General features: G+C 37.9%; 1 protein-coding gene across 1 annotated transcript in view; it reads right to left on the bottom strand.

Moving 5' to 3' along the window:
* The window catches only part of LOC149413458 (serine protease Hayan-like), a 75,897-nt gene that overhangs the window by 14,922 nt on the left and 37,770 nt on the right, over positions 1-23,205 (bottom strand). Inside the window, exons 2-7 of the mRNA XM_089644560.1 lie at positions 19,888-19,994; positions 19,588-19,663; positions 18,161-18,264; positions 15,501-15,639; positions 1,615-1,718; positions 20-129 (exon numbers count right to left, since the gene is read on the bottom strand). Of these exons, the coding sequence (XP_089500686.1) occupies positions 20-129; positions 1,615-1,718; positions 15,501-15,639; positions 18,161-18,264; positions 19,588-19,663; positions 19,888-19,994 (640 nt within the window). The remainder of the gene's footprint in view (positions 1-19; positions 130-1,614; positions 1,719-15,500; positions 15,640-18,160; positions 18,265-19,587; positions 19,664-19,887; positions 19,995-23,205) is intronic.

Raw genomic sequence — 23,205 nt, 5'->3', positions numbered from 1 at the left:
AACAAAACGTTTCACTCACGGCCACCGTAAGAAGCTCCAGGCACTGCCCAGCAACCAGCGATCGCTGAGGAGTGAAGCCACCGCGGGACGCCACAGGAACTCGGTGATGTCCTTTTCCCCGAGTCTGGCCTGCAACACACGCCTTCATCAATACACATCTTTTCTGAACCTGTCGAATTATATTTATTTTCTCGCTTTCGTAGCTAGCTACTTACACAATCGTCGTCAGTATGTCAGTTACGGACACCAGTTCTCTCACGAATACAAAACTAACTCCGGGATACCCCAGGGATCGAATCAAGGACCCCTCCTCTTTCTTTTATTCATTAATGATATAGGCAAAACCATTAGCCGCTCAAAATATCTACTCTTTTCTGACGATATCAAACTTTTCGGAGCTATCAAAAGTTGTATCGATTCCATTCTTCTGCAGAATGATCTTGATTCTCTTGTCAAATGGTCGGAATTAAATAAATTACCCTTCATCATCCAAAAATGCAGTGCAGTTACATTTACAAGATCCAAAGATACATTTCTATTCCCATATCACATTAATAAAAATATATTAACACGCAAAAACGAGATTCGTGACCTTGGGGTGATCTTCGAAGCAAATCTCCCTTTCAAATCCCACATATCTGACATTGTCTCCCACGCCAACAAAATGCTTGGATTTGTTCTTCCTAATGTGAGATCATTTACTAATGGAATTGCAATACGGAGAACATATGAAGCACTTGTCCGCAGCATCCTGGAATACAGCTCCATTATCTGGGCCCCTTCTGAACAACACATATACCATATCTTGGAAATAGAAAAAGTACAAAGAAGGTTTATGCGTTACCTGTATATGAGGGAATATACATACTATCCATTCCTGTATCCATCCTTGTTCTTAACAGGAATGCTCGATTTCAATACATTAGAAGCCCGCAGAAAAATATTGTTGGGCAAACACTTTTTTAAGTTAATCTCTGGTATAATACACAATCCGCCTATGTTGAAAGAGGTTAACTTTTATGTCCCTAACAATTATCCCATGATGAGATCCCATGCACTCTTATATGCTACGAAAGCGAGGACTTCTGCCTATCAGAACGCGCCAATAAACAGAGCGACTCAACTGCTTAACGATTCTGCACTAGCCATCGACATTTTCAATGTCACCTACAGGCAATTCAGTAACTATCTTTTAACACATGTCACAAAATAGTAAAACTGCCTCTGTAAACTTTTTAATTCGTAATCTTCTCCATGATGTATTGGTGTATAACCGTTTTATGGAAAACATGAAAAAAAAAAAATTATAATTGGCTTTTAGATCTTGATATGTGACGGTGCAACAAAGAAAAATGTACCAAGAAAACAGATATCAGCATTTCGGGTCTTCCGAGATGTTTCCACTATTCAATATTCATTGGTACATTTTAAATATATTGTTGACTGTCTTAAAATTGGAATATCTTCCTAGTTATACGCGTATGTATAGTAAAAAAAATCTATAATATAACTTTTTTGTTGGCACTAAATAAACTGATACATGAAATATTTGCATGTATTATTTTATGATATTTCATTTTATTATATCCATGAAACATAATAAAAATAAATCACCAAGTGCGGGGCCTCCTCGCTGGTTCGCATAGAGCCCGGGCGGAATGAGCAAGGCGGCTCGGGCGCGTCATTCCACTCTTCTCTAGCTTTCAGCTGCCGGCAGTCTGCAAATAACAACAACAATACACCTTTATTTTATTATTACTAGTTAAAGTCCCCGGAGTTACCCAGGCCTTAGTTTTTTTTAATTCAGCTGTAGACATTGACCTTCCTCTTGTTTTGAAGGTCAGTGTGAAAAATTTCATCAGTCTTGATATAAAACTGTAGATATGCATAAAAATCAAATCCACCCCGCCCGCCCGGTGTCCAACCACCCGCTACAGACACTCATCTTTTCAAAAAGAGATTCGTGGATCCCCCGCAATGCTTCGCTTTTGCCAATGTCTTTTTCGGGCGCCTTTCACTTTTTCCACCATTCACAACTGTATCCCATAATGTTACTGTTAAAAAAACCACATTACATCGACTCCGTATCTCATTACGGTGCAGAGATATTGCAATATATATTCCTCGGGCATCCTCAACTTCTTTTACCATTTAAACATCTCTAAAAACTCCTGGCACTAATAATAACTACCTTTCGTTGTTCGACTAATTTTCTAGTTTTACAAGCACAAACATAATCAAGGCTGCATTTTTATATATTAAGATGTTTCCAAATGTTTCAGACTATTTCCAAACATTCCACAACATTCCATAATATTTCGCGATGTTCTGGAATATTGTGGAATGCTATCGAATACTCTCGAATGTTCTATAAAATTTTAGAGGGCGAAACTTCCACCCCTTATATTTTCAAAAGCCCGCCCGTCAGGTAAAAACGGGAACCTTTTTCGTGAACGGGGGATAGAGGACTACCACACTATGTAACTCCCTTGATTTTAACGGGACACGTTTCTGAGTTTTAGCAGCACGCATATTGTACACTTAGTTTTATAATATATATTGGTTATTTATTATTTCATTAAAACAGTTGTTATTGTTATATATGTTTATAATATTGAAAATTCTACGACAAAGTTCTAATTTTACACAAATTCCAAATTAAGACGTCTAAAACCTTGCATCACTTATAAAATCAAATAGAGAAGAAGAAAAATTATATAAAAATACAATTAAATATCCAAATATTGAAAAGTCAAAGACCATTCTCAGAAAATATAGAAATAAATTAACAAGTTTACTTAAAAAAAAGTTTGGGGATCTAGTTGAGGAGGCATACAATGAAAGAGGTTGTGAAGGTCACAGTGTTTTATTGAGTCAGATTGCCGTATATGAGATGTGACTTCATGACCGATGATGAAGACTCCGGATGCAGGCGGTGAGGTGCTGGTCAATGTGCGGGCCTTTGAGTCGATGCCGCTGCTGGTGACCGGACTCGTGGACGTGTCAGGTACTGGTGAAGACCATGGGTCTTCCAGGTGCTCCAGTGCTAAACAGGGAAACCGAAAGTGCGGTGGACCTGGTCGGCGGTTGTGCGGGAGATACATAGACCGGCGAGAATGCCGCGTGGTCTAGGTGCGTGGATGTAGCGCTGGCCAGGAACGATGGCCGGGGCCAGGGCGCTGTGATGATCCCGTTGGAGTCCATATATGAACCGCGCAAAGCCGGGTGTATCGACGTGCATGGGGCGCGGTGCGCGGTCGGTTGTCACTCGCGAGACTTGAAAATTGTTGAACGACTGACTGACTGTTCGCTCCGTCGGGCCTATTTAAATAGCCCAGCAGGTAGCGATTATAAGTACGCGAGACCGCTGGTAAATAGTGCTGGGAGTGCGCCTAGGCAGTTGGCTAGAACCTTCTAGCGAATGCGCAAAATGTACCTAGTCAATACGCAACGTGTTGACGTAGATAGTTCTCTCAGACGTAGCAGCAAGTATGCAGCTCGTAGGTAGGTACGTTAGAACGCCGATCGCTTCGCATTGCGTCTGGAGTGTTACCATTACGATGCATTTAGTATTGGCGAGTCGTTCTAGATAAATCTCGTCGATTGCTACAAAAGTAATGACGACTTTAAAAAATATATTTCTGCTTCCGAAAACAATGTGAAAGCTTTTCGGAAAACGGTAAATTATGCAATCGAAAACAAGAAAAAAATAATACCATTAAAGGCATTTGATAGTATCTCTCACGTGAATCTTTAAAAAAACTAAAATCTAATAACATCAACGATAAAGCCGTTCAATTGTTAGAAAGTTATTTGACATATCGCCCACAATACTTTAAAATTAATAATAATTAAGACCAAGAAACGTCAAATTTTGGTATTCCACAAGGCACAGTTCTGGGACCGGTACTTTTAATTTTGTATGTAAATGACACATTTGTTCAACCATTACATGGAAAAATTGTCTCTTATGCTGATGATTAAGTCCCTATAGTTAAAGAAAATACATTGGAAAAATTAATTTTAAGGCCACAGAAGATATAAATAATCTAAAAATATTTTTTGACGATAACGTTCTGTCGTTAAATAGTGAAAAAAATATATCATCCCCTTTGAAATAAATACCAACAGTATACCTCGAATCTCCAAATAATCCTACATTATCATTCTGTCACACAAAACGACGCTAATCACCGTCGACAAACATGCAAATTTCTGAAAACAACTGACAAAATTACAAATCTAGGAAAAATCATTGATAAAAATTGGGATGGTCCGATGCCCTGCAGGGAACCCGCTCGCACAGCGCGGGTGTAAACTGTGCATCCTAAAGTTTAAGTTTAGACTTACGGAATTCAATACTTCGTTTGTGTGAAAGCACTATGAAACAATACATGATTATTACTTCAATGGTGAAAGCCAGAAATGAAAAACCTAAAATGGAAAGATCACATCTGCCATACAATAAAGAAAATTAGGAAATTAATTTAAATATTCTTACGAATCAGAAATTTCTTATCAATGAAAACCCCATACTCAATATATTATGCATTAGTACAGTCTGGTCTACAATATGCCATTATCAGTTGGGGAGCAGCTTAAAAAACTAGCCTGACCCCCATACAAATTGTTCAAAAACTGATAATAAAAATTATACTAAAAAAACTTCCAGAACTCCCCACTGAACGCGTTTTCGAAGAATTGAAAGTTCCTACATTTAAAAACTTATTTATGAAAAATTCAATTATTTATATTATAAAAGAAAAAGATAAATACTCATTCATAACTGAAAATCTAACCAGACTTAAATATGTATTTGCATGCCCTAAATTACACACTTCTTTTGCCCAGCACCATTATACCCAACAAGGAAAACATTTCTTTAATAAATTACCAGAAGAAATCAGAAGCATTAATGATAAAAAACAAATAACGAACTACATAATAGTATATTAAAGTATAAGTGGATAAACAGGTCTTTAAAACACGCGCGATTTTTCGAGCACGACGGCGTAGCCGAGTGCTCAAAATAAAGCAAGTGTTTTAAAGACCAGTTATCCACGAATACTTTACGCTATTTTTTTTTATTGGTACACTTTGAAAACATAAATATTGATATTATTATTAAAAATTTGGAAATAAGAACTATTAATGAATTCGTGATGTGACATCACAATATCTTGTTGTCATGGAAATGAAAAACACAAACATTAATTTGCAATCTGTCACATAAGATTTATAGTTGACATCACAGCTTTTACTAGTTATTGTGTGTTGTAAAATGAGTTCTAACATTTATAATTAAAATACCAAAGCAGAATCGCGGTTAATACCTGAAAAATCCAAAGACGTTTATAAAAAAGAATATGAAAGGTTCATAACATGGATGGAGGAGCAAAACGTAGTAGATGTAGATGAACGAGTTGTGCTTGCTTACCTTCAGAAAATGTCGGAACAGTACAAAGCATCGACTATGTATTCTAACTGGCGTTCTAATTGAATGTCAATTATCTTTTACATCGCAGAACGGTTGCGTTCACTGCCACTGCTTTTGCAGTACTTGCATATCACCACACGCCCTCCTGATGTCGTCATCACTGTACAAATTGACTTAACCAGCCCGGAGGCCTTCGCGCCCTAGTGGGTCGTCCTTCTGTATTGGTCTCTCCTTCTTCTTCACTGTCCTCTTCAAACACATCGAGAAGATTTACGGTGGGACTTGCGGCCAATTCCTCGCATCTCTCTTCAGACTCAGTTCGTTCTCTGTCAGGCATCTTCCGCAGGTCAAGCACATGTCTTGGTACACCATCAACTATGATATTGTTGACTGAATTAAGTCCTGTCACCCTTCCTTGCCTCCAGCGTGATGTGCATCTTTTGTCTACTGGTTTGACCGCAACGACATCGCCCACTTCAAACTCAGTCGATACTTCCTCTTCTGTATTCACTTGCGCAGAAGGGTGCCTCCATGAATAAGTGTGAACCGAGCTAGAAGGCGCAACACCCTCATCCTTCTGACTCTTCGCAGCCAAATTATACCAAAATACTGCCTGCAGAGGATCGCTTCCACTTCTGGCTGCAGTTCTCTTTATTGTTCGATGATGTCGTTCAACTATACCATTTCCTGCTGGACGGTATGCCGCGCAAAATCTTTGACGTACATTCCATCTCTTACACATATCTGCAACACTATAGGAACGAAACGCAGTACTATTGTCCATGAGAACTTCACTGGGCGGGCCTCTTTCCCGAAACACTTCTTCCAGATTTTTGACAATCGAAACTGCGTTCTCTGATTCGATTTCCCGCCACACGGCAAATCTACTTGGCCCGCAATCGATGAGTGTGAAGAAACATTTCCTACCGAAATGAGTGACATCAACTGCCAAGCGACTCCAATTTGTTGCAACATTGAGGTTACCCGCTTCATGGGTTGACAGCGGTGGGTCAATTGTCCTGCATTGTATGCAGTTACGTACGCATCTATCGACGTCCTCTCTTCTCACCTCGGGATCAACCAGCCGGGCAAGATGAAGCGTTTGCTCTACTCCAAAATGATGCTGAGCATGTAAAGCTTCTACGCTTAAAGCACATGTTTGCTCTCCAGTTTCTTTTTCAAGTATCTCCAACCTCTCTTCATACTCTGAAGATTGTAAGTCTCTTTCATGACGTTTCCTGTCATGGCTACTCTTTACCCAGGCCTTGCAGACCCTAGTAAGTACATCGGCTTTATTTTTACAAGACTCTACAAGGGTGATCGACAATGTGAGATCAAATTCTTCTACAATCTCCTTCACCAATCCCAGACGCCGCTTGACGAGCATCTCTGACATGCCAGAAACTTTTACACGACTACTCCCGGTAAGTGTAGATCTCACCCAGCACAAAACCGTTGCCGAATCTGTAATTATTTCCACAACTTGAAGATTCCACTTGAGAGCTAGGTTTAATCCCTTCAGGACAGCATCTAGCTCCGCTATGTTAATATGCGCTACATCGGTTGTCTTACGCAGCCATGCGGCGTCTTCAACAGTTCTTCCCTCAATTTCAAAGGTAACTCCAAAGGCCAGATTACTTGCATCACAATAAACTCTGGCATCACCTGATGATTCAGGCACTAGCCACTCCCCTTTTACAGGATCGTCAATTCTCACTCTCACCAGAAGCTCTTCAGCCATTTGTTGGGCCCTGTCGCCAACGTAATCATCCCATGCCTGGCCTTGACACTCTCTCTTCATGAAGCTGCAGGCTGTCCTTAACCATCCACACACAGGATAGTGCCCAGTCAGTTTGCCACAGATCGAAAATAATTCCCTTCTACTCAGGTGCAATCCTTCTTGCATTATGGGAATGTCATTGCCTCTTCTAAACATAAGACGTCCGACCTTATCACGTTCAATACGCAATCCGAGCACTCTTGCGCCCTCCAGCTTCTCGGGAGGCTTAGTTACGAGACCGTAAGTATGCAAGTGTGCCGCAACCTCTTCAGCTGATATTATGTTTTCATTCACTATAATGTCATCGATGTAGCTATCTGTGCCCCGTCGCACCCTTTCGTCAAGCGAGAGCACCTCGTTTACAATCCATGTCATGATTTTGGGACCACACTTTAACCCAAAACCTAATCTTGTCAAGCAGTATGTTTTGCCTTTATACTTAATGAGTTGGTACTTCCAAAGCTTTTCCTCAATGTGCACTTGTAAATATGCTGATTGGAGATCAAGCAACTTTAGAGGTTCACGTAGCTTCCTCCACTTCCGAAATGTCTCATCACACACTGCTACATCCTCACCAGTATGGCACTGAACACTCTCGTTGAGTTCACGATAATCCAAGACAGGACATACTTTTCCTTTGTTCTTTTGGATCACAGCCATTAAAGGAAGGATACCACCGGAGCTTCCCTTCCATGGCCTGAGCCAGCCCTCGGAGATCCACCTTTGAATCTCTTCTTCAAAAGCTGCCTCCGCTTCTGGTAGCTTAGTGCTTCTATAGCACTCTACAGTGTTTTCTAATTCAGCAGGAGAACCTCTCCACACCCAACTCACGCACCAGTTTTTTCCGTTGAATGTAGCTTTAAAATCCTTGTTCTCAACAGATATTCTGTCTGCCGAGGTTTCACCAGACTCGACACAATTCGCACTGTACTCGTCTAGTCTGCTTCTTACGAACTCTACCCTATCGCGCATTATCGTCACACCACCCAGTTCTTCGATAACGTCCATGCCCAATATAACATCGACTGCACTTAATAGTTTTTTCACCACCACACAGTCTACCAGTAGCGACACACCATGCACTACTATCTTGGCGATACCTCACCCCTCACAAAATACACGACTGCCATCAACAGCAATCACATCACAACCAGGACCTTGTACACTACACAGCCCACTCATCACTACTGTACGAGAACACCCTGAGTCAACGAGTGCACGCACCTGCTTTCCATTGACTGCAACTTGGATTATTGGTAGCGCCTTTATTCCTGATTCAGAAGAACTGCCGGCGCACCAGTTCTTCTGCTTCCGTTTCCCTTCCCACAGTGCCTGGCCAAGTGAACATCTTTTCCGCAGTTCCAACAGACACTTTTCAGCTGCTCACAACAGAATTTGACCATGTGTGGCCCACCACATTTAAAACAACGCCGTCTTGCATTTGGAGATATTGCAACAAATTTTTGTTGGCCCTGAGCCACCGCCACGACAGGCTGATCCACGAGCTCTGCCATAAGAGCTCTAGCACGCTCCATAATTGTTGACAGCGGCATTGTCTCTACTTTTGGCTGCGCGCGCAATTCACGTGATACCACTGAAGGCAGACCCACTATGAAAGCTTTCATGAGGAGAGCATCCGACGTCACACCCGCTAGCCTTGCCAACCTCCTCAGGTCCGTCATATAGACGTCGACCGGCTCATCACGCCATGTGCGCCTCACGAACTCCTCATAGGCCAGAAACGGGTTTGTTGCGAAGGCACAAATCAACGCATTTTTGATGGCGTCACCATTGCCCTTATCCTCTGCACTCAGCTCATTGTAGACAGCAAATGCAGGTCCCTCCAGAAACATCGGGATGATCGCGCACACATCCTTTACTTCTTTAATTTTTAAAACCAACTCGACTTTTGTTATCCACTGAATAACGTCGCCCTCGCCATTAAAACACCTTAATAAATCTCCGAGTTTAATATTTGACATCTTGCCGAAATAGCTTGTATTCTAACTGGCGTTCTAATTGAATGTCAATTGTCTTTTACATCGCAGAACGGTTGCGTTCACTGCCACTGCTTTTGCAGTACTTGCATATCACCACAGCCATACATTCGAAATTGCAATGTCTGTTGAGGATAAATAAAGGGGTTGATTTAAAATCATTTGTGAAAGTGCATGCATTCATGAAGGCAATTAGCAAGGATGACGTTGCTAAGAAGGCGTATGTATTCAAAGAAGATGATTTGCGGAAGTTTTTCACGGAAGCACCGGACATTACGTACTTATTTTTGAAGGTGGTAGCCATTTGCGGAATCTTTGGCTCTTGCAGAAGATGTGAATTGTGCGATTTACGCTTATATGATATCGAAGAAGAAGGAAGTGTATTGCTTATTAATGTTTTATTTGACGTTTAAAATATTCATGTCAGATTTATAGTTAAAAGTTGACATTTAGACTTCACATTTTGTTGATTTGTTGATGTTGCCATGGTAACTTTAAAAAACGCGCGTTCCGTAAAGTGCGATTTAAACACGCTAGAGCGTACTTTAAATGAGTAAAAAAGGGCACCAATAAAAAAAAAATATTCAAGGGAAATCATTAACAAAAAAACTGATTCACTTGAAGTTTCACTTGAAAATCTCACAAATTATCCTACTATACTCTATTTATACTCCATAATATTTTTCTTTCTTCTTTCCAAATACAACAATATGAATGGATTTTAATTTCGTAATTATTTTTTACTTTGTAATCAATTTATATAATTTTTTCGCAAATGTACATCCTCGTCCACCCACAAAAATGCTTTCAATGGAAGTGTAGTATAAATTAAAACAGTACGACTTGTAAACATTGTAAATTTATTGTAAAAAACCAAATTTAACCTCAAAAAAATATTTATACATATATATGATCAATCTAAATATTGCGAAAGCAATAAAAATGAGCAAAAACTTAAAATGTTGAAAAAATATATACGTCAACTCACATACATTTTACGAATTTAATAGAAAATTTATTTAACATTCTACTTACAGCTGATGTGGAACGAAAATAATCTCGTAGGTAGAACTAAACTTATTAGGTCGGAATAGTAGTATTTATTAGTAATGGTATCATATATACATATCTATGTCTATCATAGCAAGCATAAAATAAACTGAAATAACATTTTGGAGATCTGGTGAGGAGACAATGGAAGATGCAAGTCTGTTGTGTCACAGCGTTTATTCGAGTCAGTTGAGTTGCGCAACCGATGATATAGTCCAGTGTGAACATGTTAGCTGAAGGTGCGATGGACCTGTCGGCAGATGAGCGGGAGATGCAGGCCGGCAACGGTGCCGCGGAGCCGAGGCGCAAACCGTCGAAGTGGTCGCAGGGTCTAGACGCGTGAGATCAGCGCTGGCCAGGAGAGATAACCGGCGCCAGGGCGTTGATGAGGACTCCCAAGGAGTCCATAGTAATTTATACCGTGCAATGCCGGGTGTAGACGAATAGGTCCTGTAGTGATGTGGTGAAGAAGAGCGAGAAGCGACGCGCGGGGAACCGGCGGTTGGTGTCGGTCGCTTCAGTACTAGAGATGGGCGAAGCGGCTCAGTTGAGGGAGCCGGTTCACTGGGTCCCGTTCACCTGAAAGATCCGCTTCAGTGAACCGGCTCGATTGAACCCCCCCCCCCTCCCCCCGCCATAAATAAAATAAAAATAAAGTTCTTCGCGATAAAAGAATACATACGTGTAGTCGTCGATATTATACAATGGTACAGATATTGAAATCGACCTGTGTTCTACACTCCAGTGTCCTAAGATGTTTAAGATTCGCTAGTGAAATTTATTTTAATTGTATATTGCGACCGAAATCAAATTGGATCGTTTATTATACAATGTGTTATTTTTATGTTTTGGTGAAATTAAAAGTATATATATATTTTTTTTGGTAAACTAACGTTTAAGACAAGATTTTTTATGCATAGCACAAAGGGTAACAATTATTTTATAAGCAATAATTATTAGCCTGAAACACTAGTATATATTGAATTATTTCGCGGATAAGAGATAAGCCGCCATAGCTCGGTGGTCAGAGCTGTCGACCGGAAATCGAAAGGACACGGGTTCAAGTCCCGTTGGCGTCATGTATCTTTTATCAGAAGATTTTTCAATGTGGATGAGTGTTTTAGGCTAATAATTATTGCTTATAAAAGAAAAGTATTTAAACATGAAACCATGAGATTTCATTTTTCTTTCATAAAAGTTGCATTAAAAATATTTTTAGGGTTTTATGATTTTTCATAACAGGTTGCGTCTGACAAAGTCCCTCCGGAAGAATGAGCTGAAAAGATAAATGCTTTAAAGGTCATTTCTCAGGACTGCGCTTCGTCAGATTGCGATCGTGAGGAAACATTCCGACAATTTTGCTTCTTTGGGAATATTATATATTTCGAAGACAAAATTTTTGCCCAGAAAAATCGATCTATATATCGTATATTTATGAATAGATTCAAAGGGGATTCCCAATATTATTGGAATACCCTTTTATTAGAATGAAAAAATGAAATCGAGAAATCTTTTGTTTTGTTAGGTTTTTGGTACAAAACATCAAACTTCAATCGTACGGTAATCGTTGAATCACGTTTCTTATCGCTTTTTAGTTTTTTTTACTCGGAAAACATAATTACGAACTTTATAATAGCTTTAATTTAAATTTACCATGATTTCCATAAGAAAAAAGAGTGAAATTTGGAATCATTTTTCTGCGGCCACAAAAATTGTCAGATGTGTTATTTTTAAATTACAATAATCTATATCAATACTATTGAAAAAGTTTCTTTAAATTAAGTTTAAAAAAATCAATTGGTGAATGGAATTAAAATATAGAACAATAAAAATAAACTTAAATCTATTTTAAATTAATTGTGTACTAAATAAGTGTAATAATAATACAAAAATTGTGTTGTGAAACAAAATACTTCGGTGTGAGAATAATAGTTAAACGTCGTTCACTTTTTTTACGATTATTTCGATATCAATGATTAACTGAAAATAAACCATGAACATAATATAACTCTTCCTTGTTCCTGTTATAATAAACTAAATAAGTGCCGACACAACAACTAAAATGTTATGCAAGCGTCAATACCAGTATTATTATGTCGTATATATGATCAATCCGGTCAGTACGTCAGTAGTGACCCGCGAGCCGTGAGATCCGTTGAACGATGTATGCGGATCTTCGTTCGCGAACGGGTGAGTCGGCTCTTCGGGTCTGGCGGGTCACCTGCTCACCGGCTCACCGTTCGCGAACGAGTGAAGCGGGTCACCGGGTCACCGGCTCACCATTCGCGAACGAGTGAAGCGGGTCACCGGGTCACCGGCTCACCGGCTCACCGTTCGCGAACGAGGGAAGCGGGTCACCGACTCACCGTTCCCGAACGGGTGAGTCACTACTGATCCGCGAACGAGTGAGCGGCTGATTTGGGAACCGGATCTTACGGATCCGTGTAAAGATCCGGTTCACTGAGCCGACTCGTTCGCGAACGACTCACTTCTATTCAGTACGCGGCAGGCACACGCAGCGCTTGCTAGTTGGTCACTCGTAAAACTGCGAATTAATGACTGGCCAAGTACTTCTGGGCGCGCCTCGTTATATAGCCGCCCGGGTGCATCGAGAACTTTCAGAACTTTAGGTAGGAACGCCGAAGACTCGCATAACGACTAGAGTGTTACCGCTACAATGCATTTTGTATGGGCGAGCGTTCTAGAAAACTCTCGTAGCATCATTGCAAACAACAGCAACATTGGTACATAAATGACGTGTCACAAGCTTGGGTTGGTGGCTTCAAGAGGAATTATCCGGAATAAAGAATCCTATCTCAGCCTTGATTAGGAATGTTAGGATGTTAGGATCGATAGGACACCATATAGAAAGCTTATATTAAGCCAGGAGCCATAGTGAAATAGTCACTGCATACACAACACTTAAACACGCATTAATAAATATTTTTTTTAAGAAAATTGCAATAACAACAAACGTTTTCAAATCTTTCTACAGCAACGGTTCCTGAAACGCTCGGAGCCCCTGTGACAGGGGCTCGGGCACAAGGGTTGAGCGTAATGCAGGAACCAGGCAGTCGACGCCGATTATCGGCGCTTGTCAATAACAACAACTACAACAAGCAATAACGAATTCGACCGTCGGACATGAAATCTAATTTCAGACTATTATTATAAACTAAACTATGAAAAAGTACCATTCTAAGAATGAAGTATTCTCAAAATATTTATTCTAGTCACTCTATTCAAGTCAGACATGACACCCAAGCAAACAATTAGTTTAACCTTTAGGCTGCGTTCAAATGTATGAGTGATGACACCGCCACGCCTAACATGTTTTCATCTCGTCTCACCGATTAATAATACTTTTAAAAACTGAAATTAAATATATTTCCCATGAGCATTCCTTATGTAAACCTTGCTCAAATTACGCAGAATTTTTTTTATTTTTTTAAATTTTTCTTTATTCAGTGTGTTTGGTTATTACATTTTATGGGTATAAGACCACCAAGCTTGGCACATGCCCGTGTTGATTATATAAACAGTACATTAAAATAATAGTAAAAAAATAATAATTGTTGATATTTTATATGTGTTATATATAGTTAGTTTTATATATAGTTAGTGTGTGTAGTGTGAAATACATTAAAACAATTTGAAAGAATATATCAAAATATTGAAATATGACAGAATTTAAAAAGAATAAAAAATATGTAGAATATAAGACATAGTAAAAAGTAAAGAATTTAAAGAAAATATATAAGAAGTTATTAAAATTATATACAAATAGCATCAAAGTGAATGTTTAATACTTGGTAAGCAAATGTAAAAATATGGTAACTGTTTATAAGTATGTGGGAGTTACAGTGACATATGTGTATACATTATTCTTCAGCATTTTAAGTATAGATTCTTGTCTGAACTCCGGCTAGTAATACTAGAGTAAAAAAATATTGTCACAATATTGTTATTAACAAATACTGAAACGATTCTTAGGTACATGATAGTATCAGAGGTGTTAAACCATTTTTAATAATTCAACTGGTGACAAGACGTTTTCACGGAGTTCCAATCGATGGAGATGAATGTTCATTGTAGTTTTCCCCATTTGAGCTACATGGGAGGAACAAAGCGGAAAATGGCTCTACTATACTTTGCTGACGTATGTGGGAGATTTTTGCATTGATTGAACGAAAAAAACGTAACGAATATGGAATAATTTCAACGACTGATCTAAATTCTTCCTGTTGCATCTGGGAAACAATTATCCAAACTGTAGGAGAGGTAATCCAGAATCAGGTTGGAAATGGACTCTGGAAGAAAGCGCGACGGAGAGGGGACGATTTCAGATTCACGACCCGATGATTTTTTAATCTCTGATTCTTCCCCTGGAAGCCAAGGACACCATTTTCTTCCAACGCTGATATTTAAGGTGAGCAGGAAATAAAGAACGGTAGAGCGAACGGCCATGACATTATAACCGAAGTACTTACGTCGCGGAACCTTTTTTTAGGGGGGGGGGAATACCTTCTCTCAAATTAAATAATACTATGACTATTACGACTGCGGATGAACGATTGGCGTATGTTCTGTATTGTACTTATGAAATATACATGTCCTTACCTCTACTTAAATGAGAAGCTATATAGCCAGTAACTATCGGGAAGTGCGTTACTGCAAAGGTGAAGGCGAGAAAATCTGAAGCTGAATCTATCTTATTCTCATAATTGAAACCAGAGGGGTGTTCACGGGTCTTCCAAACTTCTGATATTGCCGACTGTAAACGACTTCAGTATATGTTTATGTTTGAGGTTAGTGGAGTGGACTCCTAACTTTCAGCATGCTGGAAGAGCTCATCTCATCAGCTTATAATGCCAGCCAGACACTTATTGTGTTCTTCAATTTCACTACCAGAGAGATAATTTTTATTTTCCTTGGCTTTGATAATACACTTTTCAAAATTATTTAATGCCTCGTGGTAATATACAATAAATTAATTAATCTAAAAAAGACCAATTAGCAAATTTTGCAGGAGAGATTTTAATTTGAATAATTAATTCAATGATACGAAAAGATGTTAAGATAAAACTATTTTCGTAATGGTAATTGGTTTTCGTATTTATTAGTAAAGTGGCTAATCATAGTTTTTATTACTTTATTTTCAGCTTTAAAACGGAGACTTAACAATTTGCTAATTGGTCGTTTGGACAATTAAGCACTAAGGCGACAATTTACTTACACTCCTCCGACTTAGAACCAGTTCTCGGCGGTGTTGGCGATGTTGACGGCAGTGGGGGTGTCCGTGTCGAGTTGTTTTCATCACAGCAAACCAATTTCTGCTCCTCCTCTGTCGACATTACTCCGTTCAATTCACATGGCTGGAAATATTTTGTTGTGTTTTATTACGTGGATGTCACTCTGGCTACGGAGTGCGGTTTATGCTATTTTTTTATATTATGGAAACAAAATAGTACATAGGTTACAATGGAAGTGATAAAATATTATACGCTATAAATATTTCGTAGTGTGAATCAATAATAATATGTTTTCTTTTCTTAGTACTTTTTTAGTAGAAGTAGGAGGCTAGTACATTGAGTAATTACTGGATGACATGTGTTGTGTAAAGAATAAGTGAATGTGTTTTGTCATACATCTAATATCACTTCATACTGAAGAACAGCTTTACAATCAGGAATCTATCTAATTACTGGATGACATGTGTAGTGTAAAGAATAAGTGAATGTGTTTTGTCATACATCTAATATCACTTCATACTGAAGAACAGCTTTACAATCAGGAATCTATCTAATTACTGGATGACATGTGTAGTGTAAAGAATAAGTGAATGTGTTTTGTCATACATCTAATATCACTTCATACTGAAGAACAGCTTTACAATCAGGAATCTATCTAATTACTGGATGACATGTGTAGTGTAAAGAATAAGTGAATGTGTTTTGTCATACATCTAATATCACTTCATACTGAAGAACAGCTTTACAATCAGGAATCTATCTAATTACTGGATGACATGTGTAGTGTAAAGAATAAGTGAATGTGTTTTGTCATACATCTAATATCACTTCATACTGAAGAACAGCTTTACAATCAGGAATCTATCTAATTACTGGATGACATGTGTAGTGTAAAGAATAAGTGAATGTGTTTTGTCATACATCTAATATCACTTCATACTGAAGAACAGCTTTACAATCAGGAATCTATCTAATTACTGGATGACATGTGTAGTGTAAAGAATAAGTGAATGTGTTTTGTCATACATCTAATATCACTTCATACTGAAGAACAGCTTTACAATCAGGAATCTATCTAATTACTGGATGACATGTGTAGTGTAAAGAATAAGTGAATGTGTTTTGTCATACATCTAATATCACTTCATACTGAAGAACAGCTTTACAATCAGGAATCTATCTAATTACTGGATGACATGTGTAGTGTAAAGAATAAGTGAATGTGTTTTGTCATACATCTAATATCACTTCATACTGAAGAACAGCTTTACAATCAGGAATCTATCTAATTACTGGATGACATGTGTAGTGTAAAGAATGAGTGTGTGTGTTTAGTCGTACATCTAATATCACTTCATACTGAAGAACAGCTTTACAATCAGGAATCTATCTAATTACTGGATGACATGTGTAGTGTAAAGAATGAGTGTGTGTGTTTTGTCGTACATCTAATATCACTTCATACTGAAGAACAGCTTTACAATCAGGAATCTATCTAATTACTGGATGACATGTGTAGTGTAAAAAATGAGTGTGTGTGTTTTGTCGTACATCTAATATCACTTCATACTGAAGAACAGCTTTACAATCAGGAATCTATTGAATATCTTACCAACAATCAACGAAACAGATGGATCTTGCTGTCATATTTCCGAGCTATAAAGGTTGACGGTAGTATTACGTTTAAAATTAAGCATTCTAAACTACTGTAAAAAATGATTCCAAATTCAAATGAATAAATTATATAATTCATATTTGAATTGTTCTCAGGAAACAATGTGTTGTATTATGATGAACGTTTTAAGAAAAATAATAAAAAACATACAATTTTTAATTTCATGCCCAGGATAAGGATCGACAATTCATAATGTAGCAAAATAACAATATTCAGCTAATTAACAATTTTTAATTAAAAATAAATTTTGTAAAATAAATGAATTGGTCGAAGATGAAAAACGAAATGCTCCCATTGGTCGTGGGAACTAGAACAGACAAATAATCATGAAAAAGAGACGGTGCACAGATGTCTGTTGGACAGCTCAGAAAACTATTGTTTAGATCACATAGTAGCAAAACTTCAAAAGGGTGATCTAAAATGCCTTATGTCTCACAGTCTCCCCCCTCTCTTCCCACAGATAGGCCATGAGGCTGATTTTATTTTGAAGAAAGAATGCAAATGCGAATGGTAGCAGAAGTCGGGGACGCCCAAGGAAGAGATAGCACGATCAAGTGAATCAGATACTCGAGTCGGGCCATGTCAAGAGTCAGAATAATAGAAGAGTATGTATGAGGCGATGTATGAATGTGAATGAATCACTGCCTACCCCTCCGGGGAAACGGCGTTATGGTTAGTTAGTTAAAATTTCAACGTTTGAAAATTTGCTTCGGAAAGCAAGGGAAGATAACATACTTCCTTCGTGGACACCAGACACCAGGCACCAATGCGATTACACATTTTCCCAGATGATGTTACGAAAGGTTGACTTTGTCTTCTAAAGAAATAAGTATTGCAACAGGGCATAATACCCCAAAAACAAATCACGATAATACTTTTGGCCGTGAAAACCTCAAATAATAACCAGCACGTACGTTGAACAACAAACATAATGGAGAGTTTATATATTGATAAAATAATGATGTTTACTTGCGGCAGAATAGCGCGGCTTGCGGCTTGCATGGAGCTTGGGCAGGCGGCGAATGGCCGGCAAATCCCTTCCGCCCGACTTTGCTTCAGCGTGCACGAACTTCCTAACAAATATTGTCACAATTGTACTGTTCATATTATTACCACATAAACAATCAGCAATATTTGTTGAATTAATAGTTATAATTTTATGTAATACATATTTAAACAAAATAATATGCTGCTGCCTTTATATATGCTTTAGAAATCTTTCCTGAATCGAAAAAAAATCGAAGGGGCTCATTGCAAACTACTGAACTACTTAGCATTTTATTCATTGAGTCAAATGTCAGGCCCGAGTCTTTCATTGAATTTCTGTTTAGTAAGGGGACATTGTTAATGTGATATGTTTTTGAGAATTTATTAATGTTATTTGTGAATGAAATTATAGCACGTTTGTTTTCATTAAAATAAAATAAATCATTTAGGACGGGTTGTTTCGGAGAATTTGAATAATTCATCAAATTTCAACGTTCATTTCTGGGATCTGTGAAAGTCCAATTCAAGTTCTGTTAGTATATCATTATAGGCTATTTGCTTGACAAAATTGAAATAAAAATAGAACTTGAAAAAATCTTTCGCAGAACTTGAAAATGAACGTTGAAATTTGATGAATTGTTCAAATACTCCAAAACAACCCGTCCTTAGTGTGCAACATTCATGAAGTGATGACAAGTCTTTTTTCAAATCGGTGCAATCTTCTAATTATGCAATTTTTTGTACAACTTCAGATCATCGGCAAACAGGAGATATTTCAATGTTTTTATTCTTAAAACTATGTCGTTGATAAAGATTAAAAACCGACCGAATTCCCGACATTACAGTAAAAAGATCAGCGGAGTACCCTCCTACAACCACTTGTAGTTTTCTTTCCATAATGTAACTTTTGGACCATTTCAAAGTATTTCCATTCATGCTAATCTTTTCCAGCTTCTTGATGAGTAATGATTGATTTAACTGGTAAAATGCTTTGCAAAAATCTATGTAGATGGCATCCACTTATATCTAATGGATAGTCATATATTATTAACTCAAACAACTTTCCTATGCAGTCAAGTTTAGAGATGGGTCTATATTTTTTATATCACTTTTACAACCTTTCTTAAATATGAGGGTTAAAAAGTCGTTTTCCATTTGACTGGAAAAACACCTTCTTGTAATGATTTGTTAATAAGTAGGCTAAGTGGTCTGGCAAGAACATGTCTGCACATTTTCAAAAATATTGACGGAATACCATTATTTACATACCAAGCAGAATCTATTTACCGTGCATCGTAAAACCTGCCTGTTACTCAACACTGTATACGAATAATGCAACTTTTCACCACAATCTACACATGATCTGATGACTGATGAGATGCTTGGAAAATAATAGGTAAATGTCTCACCTTCGACACTCGGCGCGGGCGGGCTGATGGAGGGCATACAGCACACGAGGGAGTACTCACCCGAGAAACTGCACGACTGGAGACATAATTCATTATTTTATAAATAGCAACACAGAAATCTCAATTAGACACCAGACGCTAACATATTGTACATAAATATTTGAGTGACATATCGCTTATATGTATAATGAACACTGCACATGAGATTTTCACCAGTGGGGGAATATGGCATCTTCAAATGGGGTATATTATATCATGAAGCAGACGGGTTGTTCTTTATTTTCAAATATCTATAAATACCTGTATTTGTTTGTAACTAGTTCGTTTCTCTGCCAGAGCCACCGGGCAATCCTTCATCAGAGTGCATTTGCCTTCCTCCCCTGTCACCTTGTGGAAGCAGCCAAATCCTGGCGGCAAACAAAATGAAACAAATCCATAACGTATAATAATAACATTTGGAAGATTTTTATAGCGCCGGTTTTGTGCAAAATCACCTCAAAGGAGCTGTACAAATATATAATACATTTATACAATGATCTACATATGTTATTACTAACTATATATGAGGTGATTTTTCACAAAAACGGCGCTCTACAAATTATCCAATTATTATTCTTATATAAAGATAATATACAGTACAATACATACCTGGTATGTCACTTGAGATTAACACTAAATTAACATTAATTAAGAGTAGTCACCGAACCTCGGTAGTGTGCAGTCGTGTTTACTTCCAGTGCTCTGTGTTTAACGGCTGACTGACGGCGGCGCGGCGTACAGATAAGATTTATTTATTGTTACATTTTCGTATTCATTATTTTTGTTTCTATTGTTGGTTTGCGACGCAGTTGCGTGTATTATTTCTATCATTTATTATTTCTTAAATAGTATTTATTGTTTCATTTTTTTTTTAATTTGTTGAAATGGAGGAGAATGAAAATCGACCTCCTGACCCTGAGTCCATTTCTAATATTGCAGACGTCTACGATTCTGATGATTCCCAAGCTTCTGTAACCATTCCTTCCCGAAAACGACGACCTCCGCTTTGTCTTAATGTACCCCCTAAAATTAAATCTCTTTCACAAACAAACGAATCCCCAATCTCTCATGGAAGTTATAATGATACCATTCCTACAGAAGCAAAAGCCATTGAGCTTATGTATTCTATTTCATCTTCAGCTCCATTTATTGTTAATGTCCAAAGGACTGAACAGGGGAAAATAATTCATCCCCTGGATTTCGGTAAATTTATTTTTAGCTCAAAACTCAATAACCTCGGTATTATAAATGGATCAATAAAACCGGAAGGTCGATACAAACTATCCATAGAATTTAAATCCGCCACATTAGCTAATGATTTTGTTAAAAAAATAGGTTCTCTTTCAAATAATAAATTTAAATCTTTCATACCTACTTTCAATTTAACCAGAATGGGCAGAGTAAGAGGTATCCCAACCGATCTATCAGAAGCAGAAATAGTAGACGCTCTTAATGATTCTCAATTAACTCCAAAAGTTTTAAAAGCACGTCGTTTGAATTTCAAGGATACTTCCACCGGCACCACTATATAGAAACCTTCACAATCCGTTGTTGTTACTTTCGAAGGTCAAACATTACCATCCCGTGTATTTATTTATTATAACGCTCTTCCCGTTGAAGTATAAAGATTCCCGACGATCCAATGTTTCAACTGTTGCCGTTTTGGCCATTCAAAACCTATTTGTCGTTCCCCTCCTCGTTGTTTCCATTGCGGAGAGGATCATCTCTTTGAACAGTGTCAAAATACAACGAATAACCCTATTTGTATTAATTGTAAGGGCAACCATACTGCTGTTAGTGTGGCCTGTCCAGAGTTATCTAGACAGAGAAATATCAAACAGTCAATGGCTGCAGACAACATTTCCTACTTTCAGGCTTCTAAATTATTCTCTCCTACGAAAAAATCTTTTGCAGAGATAACGTCTAACGCTTCTATCTTTCATTTTTCTTCCCCTAAATCCCCTCTATCATCTTCCCACAAAGAAACAATTTTCAAACCGATAAAATCTAATCCAAAATTTATTCCTTCTTTCGATAAAAAACTACATAATAATCTTTTACTTAATCCGAATGGGAATAATAAATCCCAGGCTCCCAATGGGACTGCCTTAAGAAACTGTTCCACTTCCGATATCTTACCTAAAGTCATGATTGAAAATTCTTCTTTTATTCAAACTTTAATTACCCTATTAATTACGATCCTTTCAAATAACAATAAAGTACCGTCCAACGCTGCCGATTATATGAAATCTTTACTCTCTAGCCTTCCCGATGTATCCGCAACTGAGCAAAATACTTCAATGGAATAGTAGAAGTCTATTCGCCAACAAAATTGATCTTGTACAGTTACTTGATGAACATAATATTTCAGTTGCTGCCATCTCCGAAACCTGGTTAAAACCCTCATACCAATTTAAGATTCCTGAATATCATTGTCTAAGACATGATAGACTGGATGGCAAAGGTGGCACTGCTCTTATTATACATAATTCTATCCCTTTTAAACAAATTACTTTCAACACTCTCCCCAATAATTTTCAGATAGTAGCAGCTGTTGTATCTGATATTACATTACTATCAATATATATCCCTCCCTCTACAATTTTTGTTGAAAACGAATGGTCAACATTTATATCCCAGATTCGTCCCCCGTATATGATACTTGGGGACTTCAATGCTCATTCTCCTTCTTGGGGCAGTGAGTTAACAAACCGTTCTGGCCATAATCTATTAGAATTTATGGATACCTTTAATTTATGTATTCTAAATTATGGATCTCCAACTCGTTTCACTGCCCCTCAACATCGGAAAAGTGCAGTCGATTTATCTCTTTGCTCATCTTCGGTGATTCCCATATGTTCTTGGAACATTCTTAAAGATCCACTTTCCAGTGACCATTTTCCTATACTAATTACCTTCCACCATCTATCTTCCACGCATTCCTTTTCGATAAACAATAGTTTTAAATTTAAAACGAAAGACGCGAATTGGAGAAATTTTTCTTCAGAATTAGACTCCATTGTTCAAGCATCTAAGTCTTCCCTTGTCAACACTAGTTTACAATGTGAATTATTTCCTAACATGATAATAAAAGCTGCAGAAAAAACACTTAAAAAACGTAATGTAAACATTAAGATAAAACATTCCACCCCATGGTGGGATGAAGAATGCACTAGTGTCGTTAAATCCAGAAGAGAAGCAATTTCCATTTTCCGTAAATGTATGTCTTTCGAAAATTACCTTTCTGTGAAACGCGCCCAGGCAGAAGCGAAACGCGTTTTGAAAAACAAAAAGCGGCCTGGATGGCGAAAATTCTGTGAACGCTTGTCTCCTGAATCTTCCCAGTCATCCGTATGGTCCAATTTAAAAAAATTCGGTTCGTCATATACTCCCCAGCGTTCCAAACATATTCCAGAAGAAATTATTATAGGTTTTGCTGATAAGATAGCTCCTCCGTCAGTTGCCAGATGTGAGGAAATGCCTTCCTTTATTTCTTATCCATCTCACTCTAGCTGGCTGGACTCTCCTTTCTCAGTAAGTGAATTAAATCGAGTAATCAATTCCCTTCCAGACTCTTCT

The sequence above is a fragment of the Hesperophylax consimilis genome, chromosome 21 (genome assembly GCF_061612785.1).
Source record: "Hesperophylax consimilis isolate HC1 chromosome 21, BYU_Hcon_1.0, whole genome shotgun sequence".
Taxonomy (NCBI): domain Eukaryota; kingdom Metazoa; phylum Arthropoda; class Insecta; order Trichoptera; family Limnephilidae; genus Hesperophylax; species Hesperophylax consimilis.
This window is presented reverse-complemented; position numbering and strand designations above follow the sequence as displayed.